The sequence below is a fragment of the Rhinolophus sinicus genome, chromosome 13 (assembly GCF_057876585.1).
Source record: "Rhinolophus sinicus isolate RSI-liver-muscle chromosome 13, RSI-T2T, whole genome shotgun sequence".
Taxonomy (NCBI): Eukaryota; Metazoa; Chordata; class Mammalia; order Chiroptera; family Rhinolophidae; genus Rhinolophus; species Rhinolophus sinicus.
This window is the reverse complement of record NC_142513.1, coordinates 18,296,985-18,307,978: the sequence shown is the minus strand read 5'-3', so window position 1 is coordinate 18,307,978 and position 10,994 is coordinate 18,296,985. Positions and strand designations below refer to the sequence as shown.

Sequence of the window (10,994 nt, the reverse complement as noted above, 5' to 3'; positions counted from 1 at the left end):
GCACCACTGTGGCGCTTGCGGCCATTGCCTTGAGCCCCCAGGTTGGATGGCCAGTCTTATTTATTTTTCCACTTGGAATGCCATAAGGGGTTTCACTTTATTTTTACTTCAAAAGCAGCACCATAAAAATCCTTGATGATTAGAGCTCCAGCTGTCTTAAGTTGTTTGTCAAGGGATCGGTTACTCAAATCTCCTATGGAGGGAAACAGTTTCAGGCGAGGAGCCATGGGAGCTGAGAAACGCAAATGTCTCATCTCTGAAAACTTTCAGACTCCCTCCTGTTCGCCGCCTGGCCTGCCCTCTGCTCCCCCTTCCCCAACCCCACCATCTGCTCTCCAGAGAGCAGATCAAATTTTCGGGCCAAGGTACTCTGGCGCCAAGGACTCAGCCCCTCCATGCTACCTCCTGCACCCCACCAACTTAGAAATCCAACACCACGACCCAAATGGACTGCAGCCACATAAAACCACAAAGTAAAGTTTATAAAGCTTTATTAAACATTTCAAACAGCTGTGCAACGAACACACCAGAAATAAAAGCTCTGGAATAGCAGTCCAAATGTTCCACAAGTGTGGCCTCGCGGTCCCATTCCCTAGGTGGACGGCCTCCAGCTCTGTCCTCCGCCTGGCCCACTTTCCTCCCTGCTCAGGCGAGAGAAAGATGGACGGTTTAGACCGGAAGGACAACCACGCTGATCCCCAGTGGGCAGGGCCAGGAGAAAGTCTCATGTGCCAACACTTGTGATGGAAGCGCAGAAAAAAGTCAGTGACAGTCACCAAGTCTTCCCGTGTATTCTTCACAATGTCCAGTCTACATGTGCAGGTCTGAAGGAGCTCCTGGCGTGAGGACGATGGCCACTGCTCCCCTCTGTCTCGTCTGAACCACCTCTGAGTCCAGTGTGCTGGTCACTCTGCAATCCCCATGCTAAATAAAAGCTGCAGCGGCACCTACGATAGCTAGCTATTGCTAAACCTCAAAATCAGAACACATTTGATAAAGTTTCTTTAAAAGGAATATACACATGGATTTGTACACGTACACACACACGTACGGCACACCAAAAAATATCCAAACACCTATCAAGATAGGGGCTCACGGCTGTTAGGAAACACACAGGTACTCTCCCATTCACTCGGCCGGGGACCGCTAGATGTACGTGAACACACCACACGTCCATCCTGCGGAGCGGTCACAGGAGACACAGTGAGGCCCCCCTCCTCGGGACAGCTGAGGAAGGCCGGAGGAAGGGCGAAGGAAAGCGAGGCTGAGCACGAGCCCAGACACCCGGGGGAAAGAGCAACACGTATCTGTTACTTCTTTTTTTAAAAGTGAAGTGAAAAAATACTGGAGATTTGTGAACAACAAACAGTCAAGACATGTTTCTGTCTAGCCTGCTGACCAAGGAAAGGAAGATGAAAAAGCGAGGCTCTTGGGCGTCAGCAATCTCTTTAAATTCGAGATAAGTGCAAAAACGAGCCCTGTCTTGGACAGGTGCTCCCCAAAAAGGAAAGGGGTAGAAGAGAACTAAAGGGCCATCAGGACAGGGACTGAGGAGTTGGGAACATTCTGGGAAAGGAGGAGACCCTGACAAGGAGGGGTCATGGAGGTGACAATGAGACTGGCATTTTATCTGCCCAGGTCATGCTGGGGTAGTGGATCAGGATGGGTGCAGACTCCTCGCAGGAACGAGGAGAGGGGGTGGCCATCCTGCCAGCTGGGACCAAGATGGGGACAGAACACACACAACCACAAGACCACCCACGACTATAGGACTCTACAATAAAAGCACCGTTCAGTGCTATTATTCACATTATAAGGATAAAACGTCACAGGCCAAAAAGGCGCCGTCAGGAATGTGGCACCCGCGGGCCGCGGGATTTGAAACTCCAATGCTTTATGACCTATGTCAATGCCTCCCCTCCCGTCTTCTGCTTCCTTGGAAAGCTAACTGGGCAGGCTGTTAGGTGCCCACAACGCTGGGGTCATGCGCGGATTCCGGAAGCGGGGAATCGGAGCAGTGGTACAGGAAACAGTTTCCCCAGCAGCTATAGCAGATGAGGAACAGGGCTGCCAGGAAAACCAAGGCACAAATTGTGCAAGGCTTCCGCTCCAGGAGGAAGCTGAGCAGGTAGAAGCCCATGAACATGGAGTGGCTGAACCACAGAGCGGGGTTGAGGGGCTTGGGGATGAGGAGGACGGGCAGCAGCCACTGGAGGCAATACATGATCTCTGCCGGGCAGGGCCTTCGCCAAGGCTGCCGGGCACCGCTGCAGGAACCGACCTAATGGGAGCCAGCAGGCGTGGGCAGCTGCCCTCTGCTTTCTTCAACCCTCACTCTGCAGGAGCTGAGCCGCTGTGCTCTCTGGCTGTCAGCCCGGGATCACCAAGGCAGCAAGGATCCTGAAGAGAAAAGTCAACACAACAAACAGACAAAAAAGACAGACAGACAGACAGGAAAAAAAAAAAAAAACAGGAACAGAATGTATACTTATTTGGGAAAATGGATCATGGTTAACAACAGCAAATGTGAATGCCCTTTCCTCCCTGCCCACCCATGAAAGTCTACTCTTCTCCAAGTCACCACTTCAGGAAGCCTCCTGGGGTGTCTCCCCTGGGCTTCTCAGGGGCTCCACCAGAGGGCTCTTCCGGCAGGTCCAGCACAGTGGACTGGTTTTGCCTGGGCCCTGCCCAGCAGAGATCATGTATCGCCTCCTGGGGCTGCGGCCCGTCCTCAAGGGGTCCAGACCTCACAATACCGCCCTGTGGTTGCCACCGGCCGGCCACCGGCTCCGTGCTGTGCCCCCACAGGATAAGGACAGGGTTCTGTCTCACAGCAGGTGCTCAGAGGCGAGTAAAGCGAAGGCGCACTGCCCGCCGGAGATCACAGGCAATGGATCCTCGCAAGCTGCAGCGGCTGCACCACCACCAAATATTTTGTTTTGCGATGGCAGCCTTGGGACAAGCTTGCCTTTTTCAAATAGCCTGGCGTCATTTTGTCCAAACCAGCCAACTTCTTCGAAAGTCGACGTAGAAAGAGAAAAAAAAAAAATCATCGTGCCACTTCATCCAAACTGACCTCGCTTGGATCACTTACACTCCATCTGCTGCTGGCACTGTATAGAACTTGACCTCTGTGAGCTTTTAATCAAAATTAATTTTCTATCCACATAGGGGCAAATGCCAGTTGGCCCCTGTACCAGGCAGCTCGCTGGAGAGAGCGGGGCTCTCCAGCGGAGGGCCACCGGTGCACCGGGACCTCACTCGCGTTCAGATCTTCCCGCTGTGCGTGGAAACGGAGCTACGGCAGCCACAACCCTCTGGTGGCGGTAGCAAAACCCCACTCCAGCCGCCCAGCACAACTGGTACAAAGAACTTCGCTGGCTGAGGAAGACCTACCAAGGGCCTGGGGGAAGGGGTGCAGAAGACAGATTGAAATGACCTGTCCAGCAGCAACTATCCCAGAGCTTATTCCAAACACTTCTCGGGAGAGCTCATCCCATCCCTTCCGCGCAGACAAAGGTGCCAATCCCTCCCGCATCCCTCCTACAGGGTAGATACGCGGTGACTACCGCTTTCCCGCCTAGAGTTTAGTGCCCTGGCCAGGCTCCCTATAATTGCCACCGCCGTAGATCTACAACCTAAGAAGTGGGACTCGAGTAATCAGGGAAAGGTTAGGCGCTCAGTGACTCGTGAAGCAGAGGGCGTGGGCTTACAACACACCGAACGTTAGAAAGTGTTGAGCACAGGTTTGTGAAGCCAAGGCTCCTGGAAGGAGCATCTTTTCTTGCTCCGCGGGGCAGACGATCGCTCTCTAAATTAGGTTTCCATCCATACCCAAGGTGGGTTGTGGTGTGGCACTGGACACTAGGCTCGAAGAGAGGGGCTCCGCACCAAGAGGCGCGCACCCCCTACCCTTGCCCTTAGCGCTACTCAGAGGTGCAGTTCCCCTCCATTTTACACTAAAATTTAAAGGCAGGCACGGCAGAATCTTCTGGAAAGGGGCTAAGATGAAACTCAGGAGGCGGGGGTCGGTGTGGAAAGAGCAGATGGATTATTTTTTCCTCTCCTGGCGAATGAGGAGCGCCCCTGGCTACCCCTCCTCATGGACCCCCCCCAAAGGCGCATGCGCACTCGAATGGTGGGTGGATACTTAAGGCGCGGCAACCGCGGCTGCGGCAGTGCGCCCAACAGCGGACTCCGAGGGACTAGCGGAGCTCGGCAAACCCGCGCGCGGCCTTCGGCAGCACTCGCTCTCAACCACCCACCCAGCACTCGGAACCATGGCGGCAGTGGCGGCAGCCTCGGCTGAACTGCTCATCATCGGCTGGTACATTTTCCGCGTGCTGCTGCAGGTAAGTGTGCCTGGGTTCCGGGTGGGAGAGGGGGTCCTGATGCGCGCCCCTGAACCGGCAAGCCCACGTCGCAATTGCCGTCTCCTCTACCTGTCCTATCTTGATTGCCGCGATCCCTGCCTACCCGAGTGCCGCGGCCAGCACCACGCGCCCCCACCCGCTCCCTGCGCCCTCCTCCTAGCGCAGACCCTTCTCAGTGCGCCCGCGCCCGGCCGGGAACAAAGAGTTGGGGCGCGGCGGGCGCCAGCCGCCGACGAACGCCGAGGCTCTTAGCGACCAACGTGGTAAGAAAAAACCGCTACACCCAGACTCGACCCCAGGAGGGAGGCGGGGCATTTCAGTTTTGCGAAGAGAGACTTTACAGCTCGCAGAGCGAAATTTTTCCGCCTTAAAAAACTGCGCATTGCGGGGAAATTTTCTTTAAAAAAATATATATAGCGCTTGCGGGGGTGGTACGAAAAATAAGTTAGAAAGAAGCACTCCTCACAAAAAACAAAAAATGCACTTCGCAAAAAAAAAAAAAAAAAAAAAAAAAAAAAAAAAAAAAAAAAAGAAAGAAAGAAAGAAATCCTCCCAAACCCAACCCACAACCAATTAGAAAAAAAAGTAATTCGCGGGAAAAAAATGAATTCAAGAAAATGCGCATTGCAGGAAAAATATATCAGACAAAAGCACTTGGCAGAAAAAAATGCATTAGGTGAAAAGCGCATTGCAGAAAAAAATTAGACAAAGGAGCTAACAGAAAAATGAATCGGATGAAAGCGCTTTGAGGAAAACAATGAGAGGAAAGGCTCCTCGCAGGAAAAATGGAAGAGAAAAAAGCGCTTCCAAAAACACCAATTCGCTTTATTTTTTTTTTAAAAAAAGGGCAAAATGCTTTGTGTAAAAAGAAAGACACCAAAAGAAAGCGCTTTCCTTAAAATCATTTACCCTAAAAGCACCCTTTGCAGGAAGAATTCCCTGCTAAAGGAATCCTTTGCCAAAGGAATCGCATATTTCCTTCAAGGTGTTCCTGGAATGCTGCATTTACTGGGTAGGATTCGCTTTTCGAAATCCTCCAGGGACCCAGCCCATTGCAAGAAGTGAGGTATACCTAAGTTGTGGGTCCAATCAGCTTGCCGCCATGCAGCCTTCAGCACAGTTGGAAAAGCTCCAGCTGCCCTGACTCGTGGACGAGCTGCTCCCGGGCCTGCCTCTCCTAGTTGGACAGGCGGGCGGGGCAGGGGGTGGGGTGGGGGTGGGCACAGCAGCGCTGTAGACAGGCTGCGGGTGCCCGCCTCTAAGGGCAGGTCCTGGGTCTCTCACTACAGGTGTTCAGGTACTCCCTGCAGAAGCTGGCATACACCGTGTCGAGGACCGGGCGGCAGGTGTTGGGAGAGCGCCGGCGAGCCCCCAACTGAGGCCCCAGCCCCCAGCCCTGGGCGGCCGCGTCACCAGGTGCTCCTGTGCATCTCGCCCAGCATGGGAGCCAGTGCCGCGCAGGAATGGGGGGTCCCCTGTGCTCTCTCGCCAGAGGAGCACTTGCCAAGGTCAGTGAGGGGCTGGTAGGCCCCGGGAGAGGCAGCACCGGCAATGACGACAATACCAGATCCTTTCCCAACCCCTTTGCACCCGTCCCACTGCGTGGCGGGGTAGAGGGAGGAGGGGGTTGGGGGGAGCAGACCTCTGAGATTTGGGCATAGGCATTCTGATCTGGACCAAGTCAGGACAGCAACATCGCAGCCCCACCACAGAGATCAAGACAACCACACCAGCCAGCAGAATGGACATGCCAACATCACCAGCCAGAAGCCCTGAATCTCCGAGTAGCAGACAAGGCACCAACTTCGTGCCTGTGTGGCGGGCCTGGAGGGCGTGGGTGAAGGAGGAGGAGGAGGCCTAAGAAACAGAGTGGGGCCCTCTCTGTCCCTCGCCCAGGGCACGCACGTGCATTCCAGCCTTGCTGCCTTTGCTCCCTCAATAGCCCCTTGCCCCTCACTGCCTCCTAAACGCATCCCACCTGAAAGAAATGTGTCACTCAATTCGGACCTATCCAACCCGTAAACGAATCCCATCTTTACTAAAACACCTTCTCTGAGCCCCCAGCCCCTCACTGATCTTGCTTTTCCCTGGTCTCACGCAATTGTGGTCAATATTGTGGTAATTGCTAATTGTACTGATTGTATACGTGTGCATTAGTTGTGTTTCCCCAGCTAGATTGTAAGCTCCTGGAGGACAGGGACCACCTCTACAAAAAATAAAAAACCAGTACCTCTCCTGTCTCGCAAGTGTCCCAGGACCCTGCGGGGTGGTGGAGGCGCACCAAACAGTTGTCTCTTGTAACTTCTTTTGCGGCTTCAACACCTACTTCTAAGACAGGGCTGATGTGCCCAGTGCAGAATGAGCACACTGCTTGGCAGAGGGAGGGGAGGCAACAAAATGGTAATACACTGGGGCCCTCACACACCCACTTCCATCTCAACTTAACACTGTACTGGGATAAAGGACCACATCCCCCTCTGCAAAGAGAAAGGTCTTCACTTGTGGTCTCAGAATAAGGGACCACTCACCCCTCCTGAGAGGGCTGGGTGCCTTCACTTGTCCTGGGTTAAGGGGCCTCAGCAGATAATCACTGGGAAAGATGGGAGGAGGGGAATGGTGGGAGTAGCCCTCACAATGGGGTGTCAGGGCCCAAGGGGGTTTGTCAGGACTCCAGTACATACAGCCTTATCACCATTCAGAAGCTCCAAGGAAATGAGCACTGGGTCGGGTGGGCACTGACGACAGGAAGTACGGGATAAGCAGTGCTGTGGAGCCTCCCTCGCCCTCCAGCCTCCATAACCTCCACCAGGACCACTACAGGGCGTCCGATCCTCCCTGGCCTCGCTACTCTCCAGGGTCTCCTCCCCCACCCAACCCGGGAACCTCTGTCCAGCTCACTCTCCCCATTACTGGGTTCTCTGACTCTCCCAGCATTAGCCTCCATATTCTTAGGGGTGCTTACCAGGTCCCTGGGCTCTCCCCTGCCATCATGTCAGGGTGGGTGGGTGGGCTGGCTGGCTGCTCAACTCCAGACTCCTCTCTCCTCTCTCCCACTCCTCAGTGAGTCAGGGCTCCTTTTACATGGGGTCAGCTGACTGCCTCAGCAAATGGCCCTGCCGCCTGTTCAGCCTTGTCTGGGGCTTTATGTGTCCCTGTCACTATACACCTGTTCCTGGGTCAACACCCAGGGAGGGAGTTGGAAGGCCGTAAATCTCTCTGCTACTTTTCCAAATCCCTTAGTCACAGCTGTCACAAACACTTCTGGAGCACAAAGCACTTCACTCTCTTGAACCTAATCCTGTTTCTCTGCCCTAAGCAAGCCCCTTGCGTTTCTCCACCCAACCGCCAGCCCTCTAGAGGCACCTGTAACTTCCGTTCAGCATCAGAGAATTATGGGGGTGGAGGGTGCTGACCTTAGTTCTGGTATTGGCTTGCCATCAATCAATCCAGGGAAAGTGGACAGGTCACCCTACCCCTCACCATCAGTTCCCTTCTGTAAAGGGCTGCTAAGATCCCAGTGAACCCTAACATACTAGAAACATTCTGCCATCCAAGTGGCAATCAGGACGCATAGGACTGGGGTGGGGAGGTACAATCCGAGACTCCATCTTCCTTAGGCCGGGTGGCTCCAGCTTCTACCATAGCCTGAAGCTGAGGCAGGTCTCCTCTTGCCCTAGGGTGACTCAGCAGCAGGCAAGGGCCATACCTCCCTTCTGAAGCCCAGCTCTTGGCAGGCCTCAAGTCTGGGAGTGTCTGTGGTTTTCCACACTAAACTCCCAGAACCATGAACATATTTCAACATGTGTTCTCAATGAAGGCTGCCCCTCCCCTCAGAGCCTTCGAGGGATGTGCCCAGGGCCCCACTGCCCCAGATGCTCTAACGTCAGCCCACTTATAAAGTAGCTGGGGTCAGGGAGACAAGCTGCAGCAGAATGGAAGGACCTGGCTGATCTGTACACAGCGGGCCCCCTTAGCCTCTTGTGCCTTCTTTAAACGGCAGGAGGCTGCTGGCAGCCCCAGGACTTTCCAGGTGATCTTGCCAAAGCCCATCTGTGGGTCTTCCTCCATCCATCCATCAGCAGGGTTTGGAGCATGTTGCCGTGAGATGACACATTTTTAAGCAAGGGCTACCCTGGTGGCCTGAATCCACATGGGTGGGCTTGAGCGTGTAACGTCCACTTCCCCATCCCCAAACCCTCATGTTTTGGCAGCAAACACAACGCAACAGAGAAAACAGAGGAATTCATTCACTTTCTATTCCTGTGTGATGCCTAGAAGTCTGGTCCAAACACATCTTGTTTATAAAATTTTTTCAGAAGTGATACCATTAAAATATTTTATTCTGATAGACAGCAATGGGCGTTGGAAATGACTAGTTTTATTGCAAAGCCCTTAGTTCACAGGGTTAACTGTCCACAGGCCTCCCCTTTCCCTAAAGTGTCTCCATCACCCCAAGACTTCGCTCCCACAAGGCCAAGGATGGAGCAGATGAGTTGTGACGGGCCTGGGACAGAGGTGTGAGACAGCAGCCACAGGCGAGACTGCCCCAAGGAGGAGGTGTCTTAGCCTAAGCAGTTGAAGTTAAGCCCCAGGGGAGTTCAGGTCCCATGACTTTCAGAGGTGTGGGGTGCTATGTGACACAGTTCCCTCTCTCCGTGGAGAATTTAGATTATGATTGAAAGAAGGGGCAGAGAGGACAAGATTCTTGGGTTTCCGCTGCGGGACAGCAACAGTTTATTACACAGGGGTTGGGTGAGGGAGAAGGTTTGCTGTGAGCGTTTGCTAGACATCTATTTTCAAACTTGTATCTACTCAGGAGCCAGCACCCTAAAGTGAGAATCTGAATTTGCAGTTAGTTTTACCCCCCAAGATTTAAATGTGCACAAGTACAAACACGTGCATACGCAAACACACACACACACACACACACACACAATGTTGTGTGTACATTAGTCTAATTACAGTCTCTTTTCCCCTGGTGACCTCTTACTTCCTCTATATTTCCCAGAGACAGGTCACCCCCCTCTCGGGGAAAGATCCTGTTCACCCACCCTTCATCCCTTTCTCCCTCCCATAGGGTCCATAGCCCAGCAGGATCTAGATTCCTGAGCATTCCCAGAACGGGAAGGCAGAGAGGCAGGCAACGCATGGTCCACGGTATATCACACAGCGACAGGTTTGAATGGAACGCATGTTTCAAATATGAGAGAACAGCAACAAAAAGATGGCCAAACCCAGACTTCCAGATTCCTCTTTGAAACAACATATTACAGATAAAACGTTGAACTGTTTTTGGCAGCAGTTCTACTAAGACCAATTTCAGATATGGAATTGATCTGGTCACTGGAAACCAACCAGGGCTCTGACTGTTTTAACAGACTTGCTTGACGTTAATTAGTCTCTGATTTAAAACAAACACATAAACAAGATCTAACACTTGGCATTAGCACTTAAGCTGGAACTTTTTTTTGGTCCTGGCTTTGGTGTTCCCGTGCAGAGAAGACTGAGGGGATGGATGGACCATGTCAGGCAGGGCAAACAGAAGCTGTCCCCAACACACCAGTTCCCTGAAAGGGATGATAAAACACGATCCAAACCTATAAACAAGAAAGACCATTTTTTTCCTAGGACAGACCTCAGTCTGTTCCAACATTTAGTGCTGAAAAGGAACACGGAGGCCTGGAAGGAAATTAAAGAAAGCTTGGAAGGGGGAAGGAAAAAGCAACTGTCCCCCATCCCCCATTGTTCTTTCCAGGCCATTAGTGTGCCAGCCATTCCATTGCTCAGCTGCCCTTGAGGGCCACTCCCCATATATATTGGAAGAAAGGCAATGGGTGTCCAGACTTGATGCAAAGTTAGAGGGAGTAAGAAGCACGCGAGACTCAAAGCAGAGCGTCGATCTATCACCCCAGACACCAAAGCCGAGGCCCGGGGCAGGAGACCCTTTCTCTCCTCTCCCCCACGCTCCTTTTGACGTAAAAAATGCAACCGAAGTGGCGGGGACAGAGTGACAGGCCTCTCAGAAGCTGGGTCCCCTGCCATGGGCCCCGGGGCTGAAGAAGGGATGGTCGCGCCCCCCAGCCCCGCGCTCCCCAGCTCTCTGCCCGCCCGATCTCGGAGGCAGACGGGCGAGCGCTGACCTTGGAGGCCAGAACGAGAAGCCAGGAGTTCCGTGCCCCGCCCTCGGGCCGGGAAGGGGCACCCCCAAGGCCCAGGCCGGGTCCCAAACGGGATAATCACGTGACAACGAACAGAGGTGGCCCCGAGGGTGCGCGGAAGAAAAACCCCAGGGAGGGACCGGGAGACGCCTAAGGTGACCCCAAAGGGACAACATGGCGGCGCGGACGCATTGAGGGCCTCTCATCCCTCCCCCAAGATGCCGACACCACGGTACCTGCGAGCCCAGCCATGGCGCCACCGCCACTGTCGCCTCCGCTGTCGCAACCTGCTCCAACTCAGCTAGCCGCGGACGCCGCAGGAAGCAGGGGAGACGCCCCCTTCGTCTTCTAGTGCAGCCGGCCGAGGACCCCTTCTGGGCTTGATCTCTACGGAGGACGCCTGACCGTACGACCCAAATTTCGGTCCCTCTCGCCCGGTATCCCCTCAATATCCGCCCCCACA

At 53.7% G+C, this 10,994-nt stretch overlaps 2 protein-coding genes across 5 annotated transcripts; one reads left to right on the top strand and one right to left on the bottom strand.

Annotated features, from left to right (window-relative positions):
* Window positions 1–474: 474 nt before the first annotated feature.
* BLCAP (BLCAP apoptosis inducing factor) lies at window positions 475–10,940 on the bottom strand. Its single transcript, XM_074317222.2, has 2 exons — window positions 10,768–10,940; window positions 475–2,400 (listed from the first exon to the last, which is right to left on the bottom strand). The coding sequence occupies exon 2, from the start codon at window positions 2,222–2,224 to the stop codon at window positions 1,961–1,963; it is 264 nt and encodes an 87-aa protein (XP_074173323.1). The 5' UTR covers window positions 2,225–2,400; window positions 10,768–10,940; the 3' UTR covers window positions 475–1,960.
* On the top strand, window positions 4,160–6,658 carry NNAT (neuronatin). Of its 4 annotated transcripts, none has more exons than XM_019750230.3 (3): window positions 4,160–4,352; window positions 5,359–5,434; window positions 5,663–6,658. In XM_019750230.3, the coding sequence occupies exons 1-3, from the start codon at window positions 4,281–4,283 to the stop codon at window positions 5,887–5,889; spliced, it is 375 nt and encodes a 124-aa protein (XP_019605789.1). In that variant the 5' UTR covers window positions 4,160–4,280; the 3' UTR covers window positions 5,890–6,658. The 4 variants fall into 4 exon arrangements, with proteins under 4 accessions (XP_019605789.1, XP_019605787.1, XP_019605786.1 ...); XM_019750228.3 differs by having other exon boundaries at window positions 5,359–5,439; XM_019750227.3 differs by lacking the exon at window positions 5,359–5,434 and adding an exon at window positions 4,534–4,636.
* Window positions 10,941–10,994: the final 54 nt, after the last annotated feature.